Source organism: Anastrepha obliqua, chromosome 2, assembly GCF_027943255.1.
Source record: "Anastrepha obliqua isolate idAnaObli1 chromosome 2, idAnaObli1_1.0, whole genome shotgun sequence".
Classification (NCBI taxonomy): Eukaryota; Metazoa; Arthropoda; class Insecta; order Diptera; family Tephritidae; genus Anastrepha; species Anastrepha obliqua.
The window spans coordinates 36,461,143-36,468,563 of NC_072893.1; the positions used below are offsets into that span (position 1 = coordinate 36,461,143).

The following is a 7,421-nucleotide window of genomic DNA, read 5'->3' on the forward strand; positions in this document are numbered from 1 at the left end:
AATGAGCAGTACAAAAATGATAAACAAAAATTTATATTACATATTATTATTATTATTTATAGGAGACATATACAATATAACCCTAACTTAGTTGGCACACTGGACTTCAAAAATGTATAGTATTTCAGAAGCTTAGTAAAGAAAATCTTATTCAATCAAATATTATGTGCATAATTTCTAAAATGTTTAAATTTTTATTTTTCAAAAATAAATCTATATTTGGAAGGATGTCTTTCAGTAATTCCAGATGCTTTAATATTTTGTATGCGAGTTTAACTTTCACTTCACTATGAATTCCAGCAACATTGAAAACATTTAAATTTAAAAATTTTCCCAACGCATACAAAGGTTTTTGGTCACGAGAAAATTCATTGCACCAGTTGTTTACGGTACTAAAGGACGTTTCTTACTCGCTGTACCGTGATTTTAATCCAACGATGCATTCTTGTCTTGTCAATAATGGCACGTCAAATGTTATTAATTGAGCGATTTTTTTACTTTATTTATCTTACTTTTAATTAAGGGAATACCTATTGTTGCAAATGCTGACCCATATTTGTTGCTCCCGAACGAGTGGACTCGTATGTGTACCAGTAGCTTCGCCATCTCTTCAACGCCATTTCACGCTCACACATATCCATTGCACTTTTCATGGCGCATTCGCTGGATTGGATGTATTCACCGGATGGGCACTATATTTGACAATGCTTACATATACAAGTACATATGCGTGCGTGTGTCTATTAGTGCATCATGTATGTATACACCAGTGACCTATTTATGTGGCGCCTGGAAAATGTTGCAATTGTCGTCAATGTGAAGTGCGCAATTGCAAATTTTGTTGGTTTCGCGATTTCGATGGACTGGCAGACATACAGATGAAATGTGAATTTCTTATACATACATACATATATATGTATGTACACGGGAGAGTCCAAGGAGACGAGTTTAAGTTCAAAGATTGTTGTACGTAGATATAACAGGACACAGTATGTGCGATGGCGAAATCAGGAACTAAAAGCTCAATTAAAAAATAATTATATATAATATATATAAAAGGATGCCCGCATAGTGGGCAACATTAACTAATTGAAGTTCAGTTCCCTCCTAGCCGGCTCATCCGCTATGCAATTTCCAGTAACTCAGACAACGTTCGCGGTGCAACAATGAATTGCTACTTTCGGAGAAGTATTACGGCAGTTTGACAGTCAGAGTAGATAGTGATCGCTTGGGCTATAACAGACTAGTTCCTAACCCACAATGCAGCCTCTTTTATGGCAATTAATTCAACTTGAAAGACGCTGCAGTAGGCAGGTAGCCGTTGACTTAGATTTAGTAGTTAGGCACAGTGGTTGCCACTCCTGGACTTATTGTTTAGTCTTTAGCCGTCAGTGAAGATGGCCACTCGGTTAAGGTTCTTAACGTTATCCCATCCACATCTTTCTGGGGTTCGTGTGAAGATGTTATGTTCAAAACAAAATTATGAATGGTGTAAGCCAGTGCGTACCCGAAAGGGTGCGATTAATTTTCGAGTGTCCAAATCTTAAATATTTCCAGGGTAGGCAAGCATTCTCTCTGATTTCGCTGCAATTAACCCGTTGGCTCCCGTCATGCTCGCGCTACCATCATCCGATGAGGCGTCCCTTGGATCCTGCGAAAAATTTCTGGACCTTTGCATGTTGGGGATGGCGATGAAACAATGAGCTGTAAGAACTTTACAACGACATAGACATAGCGCGTTGAATAAATATACAGCGCAATCATTGGATGGGTGATATCGTGCGAATGAATACAAACGCTCGGGATCGGAAAGTATTCGATGCAGTACCAGCTGGTGGTAGCAGATGAAGAGGAAGGTCTCCTCTGTGTTGGAAAGATGAGGTGCAAAAGGACTTGGCTTCATTTGGTGTGTCCAACTGGCACCGGTTAATAGGAGAAAGAAACGACTGACGCGCTTTGTTATCGCGTAATCGGTTATCGCGCCAATCAAGAAGAAGAAGAACAAGGCCAATGAAGATTTCTAGGTATTCAATAATTTTCAAATTGAAAGCAATGAGACTAACTTTTTGAAAAAAACACTGTATTAGTTTATGCTTTGTTCTTTAAATAAAGCACCTACAGTTATCTGCATCCACATTGCGCACATTTTCACATTCGGCAACTGTGAATGATTCACCTGAGTTAGCTAATTTCAAATATTTATTTACTTCTACATGCACTTACATGAATGTTTAACAGACTTAAAGTGAACAAATTTAACTACTCTTCCATATTTTTCAGTATCCAACCCCTTTTTGCAACCACATCCGTGTATACGTCCGGAAATTCGCTACCACAACCATTTACCACATATGAAGCTACACCGACTAATTGGCCATTGTACACGGCCGGACCACCAGAATCGCCCAAACACAAGCCACTGCCCACAGTCTTGTTCAAACATCTCATTGAGTCTGGCAATGGACCCACTCTTCGAATACATTTGTCATAGCTTATAGCGAACTCAATCTTGAATTTCAATAGATAAGTTGTTCTGCTCTCGGATACGCGACCCCAACCGCTGACGATGACTGCGCCGCCTTCAGGTATCTCCTTTTTACGAAGTGGTACGAAATTGATTACATCGTTGAACTGTAGTGAGCTTTCCAATTTCAGTAGAGCGATATCACTAGCAAGCCCAGTGAGTAAATACTGAGGATGGATGATCACCGCGGAAGCGTACTTTACAACGCCACCTAGATTGAAAACGGTTGTGCCCGCACGAATGCTTATTAGCCATGGTTCGTAAGCGCTGTCGTCAACGCAATGCCCGGCCGTTAAAACATAGTTTGGGGAAATGATTGAGCCACCGCAAAGTTGCACGAAAATAGTTCGATTACATATCACCAGCACCTGATATGGAAATTGTCCTTTTGCTGCCGTTCGGCCACCAAAAATGCGAGTTTGAAGTTGTCCATGAGGAGTAGCAGCTGCATTGGTCTCAGCTGCATTCAAATCGGCTGTGATGAGCGCTACGGCTGCTACTAAGACAGCTAATGACCAAATAATGGCAGTCGGTTTGTTGGAGACATTTCTAGTTTTCATGCTCAAGTAGAGTCCGTGAAGAAAACAAACTGGAATTATGGTAATTTTCTTCCAAACACTTTCATTTATCTACGTGAACGTGTAAATACATATTCATGAAAGAATTCAAAGTGCTGGCCCTGAATATTTATGGCCAACATCGGCTTTGCTTATTTCTATTGCATAGTGAGATAAGAGTAAGTGCTCGGAATTCTTTACTTAAATGAACCAGACTTGTAATTGAAAGTAGCTACAATGTGTGATACACTCATACAGTATGTTTCACTTTAATATGTGCAGCGATTATCAGATAGGTTAAATAATAAAGTACTGATTTAAGTTAGGTTAGGTTGAACTGGCTGATTTGCAGTCAAGCATATTATTATTTATTATTATTAGAAGGCCATTACGCACTGCGACCAGAGCTGATCTATTGTGAAAGGCCTATTTTTGTAACCCTAGAGATTTAGGCTTTTTAAAAATTTTAGCACAATTTTGGGTTTGTTGTTCCAAAGATTTCATGGAAATACTACGATACCACCAAGGTGATGAAGTCTCTGTCTGTCCAACGCAGGACATTCACGAAGCACATGTTCTGAGCTTTCTATGTCCATTTCGCAAAAGCGGCAGACATTGGTCTCAGATAGACCAATATTATTTAGATGATACCTCAGGCTGCAGTGACCTGTAAGATATCCTGTTAAAAGACGTAGATCTACTCTGCTTAGTGAGAGAAGCTTGTCAGATATTCCTTCGTTGGACTTAGAAATAGTTTGGCTTGACGCTGACCGGCACAGTTTCGCCAGTGTGCAGCAAATTTTCTTTTTTTCCCATTTCCTAAGGAATTCATTAATGTGGCCTTTTGTGAGTCCACAGAAAGGCTCAGGACCAGTAAGTTGCATATTTGCTCCTTGTTTTGCAAGGTCATCAGCCATTTCATTTCTCTCATGCCCTTCATGTCCCGGAATCCAGCCTATTGTTACTATGTTGAGCTTTCCTAACGTGTTGAGAAGGTTTAGGCAATCATTTACCAATTTAGAGGTGATAGTTGTTGATAGAAGAGCTTTTAGAACCGCTTCGCTATCTGAAAGTATGTAGATGTGAGTACCTCTCATTTTCCTGCTAAGACATTCTCTCACACATATTTCAATGGCATGTATTTCTGCCAGGAATATTGTTGGGTAGAGTCCCATCGGAATCGATTTTTTGAATTTAGGCCCATTGATTCCTGCCCCTGTTCTACCATTTTCCAATTTGGACCCATCAGTAAACCGCAGCTGAGAGCCAGGTTTGAAAGTGATAGAATTAGTTCTCCAGTCTAACTTGGAAGTTCCTATTGAGTATTGGTTTGGGTGATAGTATATCATCCCTATGAAGAACGGGACTATGTAGGAAGTCTTCTAAGATCTTTAAATATCCTTTCATATCCCCACTTTTAAGTTCAGATATACCTTTTAATCTTAAGGTACTCGAGCGAGCTTCCCTTCCAATCAAGATTGGAAGCGGTGGTTTTCATAGCCCCTGTATTACCAACACTTATCAGGCGATGCAGTTTGTTTAATTCGTTTACTGCTTTTCTTTGCTTGACCTTGGGCCACCATGCTAAGGATGCATAAGTGGCTCTGGGTTTCACAACTGTGGTGAATGTCAAGAAGGTCATTCTGGGGTTTAGTCCCCATGTCTTACCAAAAAGCCTTACGCCCTTGTGGCTTTTGAAGTAACTCTCTCAATATGGGAATTCCACGTAAGCTTTTTGTCAAGACTGACGCTAAGATAGTTCTCTTCTGTCGAGAGTTCAAGTGTTGTTCCATTAAGGGTCGGACATTTGAGATTTATGTTCCTTCTCCTAGTAAACGGTACAAGTGCTGTTTTTGATGGGTTAATGGAAAGCCCTTTTTCCGTGCACCATTTGTTTATTATTGTAAGGGCTTGCTGCATGCGATCCGAAATGGTTTCCTCATGCCAGCCTAATACATAAACTACTAGGTCATCAGCGGAACCCTGAGTGTGAAAACCTAGGTTGTTCAGTTTGTGGAGAAGTTCATCTATGACTTGAGTCCACAAAAGGGAGAGAGTACGCCTCCTTGAGGGCAACCACTTGAGGCTTTGATAGATTTTATTGCTCCTTTTAGTTCGGTGCTGATCGTCCTAGATTTCAGCATGAATATTATCCTTCTAGTGATGGGTTCAGATACCTCCTTTACATATAGGACATTATAGATTGCTTCATAGGAAGTGTTTTAAAAGGCCCTGATATGTCAATAAATGCACATAGAGCTATCTGTTTGTACTCAATAGCCTTTTCAATAACTGTTACCAGGCTGTGTATTGCAGTCTCAGTGGATTTTCCCCGTTGATAGGCAAATTGAAGTCGACGCAGTGGGAATTTAGCTAGATTGTTTCCCCTAATATACTGATCAACTATCTTTTCCATTGTTTTAAGGAAAAAATGAGCTGAGACCTATTGGTCTATATGATTTAGGCAATTGTTCAGGTTTTTTCTCTACCTTTGGAATAAATACAACCTCAGCCCATTTTGTAGGTAAATATCCTAGCAGTAAATATCCTGGCTGGCAAAAATCCTCCACTGAACCCGCCCAGAGGGTGCCGGCTGGTAATAGGTACCACAGTAGTCCTGAAATAGGAGGTACCTAGCTAAGTTAATTATACAAAGTTTGGTGTTCGCTACTCCTCAATAGTACAACATCATTCGGAGTATCTTTAGCATGGTCGGGGGTAAAGGGCTGGATCAAGGTGTAATGCGACCCGTGCCGAGGATCTGTCAGGCTGGGGGCCCTTTTCAAAAATAACTCAGTCGTAAACGGAGCTTACGGATACCTGGCGCCCTCCGTAATAGCTAGCCTTACCTACGTAACTGGAGCTATGCGTAGGCGGACTTCTCCTTCTCCAACACTCGTGGGTCCAAAATGAATATTGGCAAATCAAAAAATAAAAATTCCAGGGAGACCGGTTCCTCCACTAAAGGACCGGAAGGAGCTTCCAGCTCTGCAATAAAGGCAGCGTCCTTGACGAGCCTCTCTTCAGCCCCAATTGCGACTGAGGCCAAGCCTAGTCAAAATTCGGGGGCTAACAAATCTACGGCTGGTAATTTGGTCCAGCCAAACAAGCAACTGTTGCGACAACCGAAAGTTGGTCGCCAAGATGAGGTGACTGCGACCTCAGTCAGCGCTAAAAGCAGTTCTCAGGTCCAGAAATGGCCTACAATAAAAATTTCCGACCCGTCAAAAGCTGGGTACCAGGAAAGGCGCAATGCGGCCAGGTTACTCACTAGAGTACACTCAACGCCACCAGCTGGGGAAGAACTCACTAAGGAGTTGCAAGAAGCGATCGAGTGGGCGAAGGCGGTACTACCCAATTTCCAGATTGAGCGTCCGGTGCATCCGGACATATCTAAGCGTCAGAGGTCAGCCGAGGGGGACAGCTCGCAGGCGAAGAAAATGAGGCTGCACAATGTCACGCCACACAAGTCTTTTGCGGAGGTTGCAAAAAACCGCATCATTATAGGCGTTGTAGACGAAAACGACCCTGAAGGAAAAATCCCCAAGAACCAGTGGAAATGGGTGAATGCTGCGCTGACGAAAGTAGCGATGGAAGTTATGACCAGCAACCCTGGGCCTCCTCCTTCCTGTACAGATGCAGGGTGGTATCAGGGGCAAATAAAGATAGTTGCTTGCGACGACGAAAGGTCGGTGCAGCTTTACAGGATTGCCATCTCTAAAGTTGGTGAAGTATATCCCGGTGCCAAGCTGGCGGTGGTCGAGAAGAAGGAAATTCCGTCTCGCCCAAGAGCAAGAGCTTGGTTACCAACTACTCCATCAGAGCCTGAGGATATCATGCAGCTGCTAAGAGCATGCAATCCTAATCTTCCAGCTGACAAATGGAAATTTGTCAAGTCTTTTGAGGAGAAGTCAAACACCGAGGTGGAGTCGAAAAGAGCCACTATGCAAGTCATGCTACTGCTGACTGAGGACTCACTAGAGCCATTGGCGAAGAGCGATGGCGAAGTCAATTATGGCTTCTGTAAGATCAAAATCAGGACATACAGAAGCGACATGTTAGGCCAGCTTGCTGATGATGAAGAGTCGTCTAGCGAGATGGACGTGCACGAAAAGGAGTCAATAGGCGATGTCGACAGTATTGGACACGCTTCTTCTGGGGCGGATTTGTCAGAAGACTTTGCTAACCTGTTGTCGGAGAAAGAGCTCCTGGGGGAGGTAGACGCAGACGTAACCAATGAGGCTCCTTCAAATAAATCTGCACCACAGTAAAGCAGCTACAGCAGCCCTTGTTGAACTAATGGCGGTAGAAAATCCTGACATTGTCCTCATTCAGGAGCC

The 7,421-nt window shown here is 42.3% G+C and overlaps 1 protein-coding gene across 1 annotated transcript; it reads right to left on the reverse strand.

The window, feature by feature from the left end:
- Positions 1–2,190: 2,190 nt before the first annotated feature.
- Positions 2,191–3,125, reverse strand: LOC129237955 (serine protease SP24D-like). The gene has a single exon (XM_054872955.1). It carries the CDS (start codon positions 3,082–3,084, stop codon positions 2,260–2,262), a length of 825 nt encoding a protein of 274 aa, XP_054728930.1. The 5' UTR covers positions 3,085–3,125; the 3' UTR covers positions 2,191–2,259.
- Between the last annotated feature and the right edge of the window lie 4,296 nt (positions 3,126–7,421).

What these genes read in the sequence shown, in the direction of transcription:
- LOC129237955 (XM_054872955.1), bottom strand. Translation starts at nt 3,084, where the DNA reads ATGAAAACTAGAAATGTCTCCAACAAACCGACTGCCATTATTTGGTCA.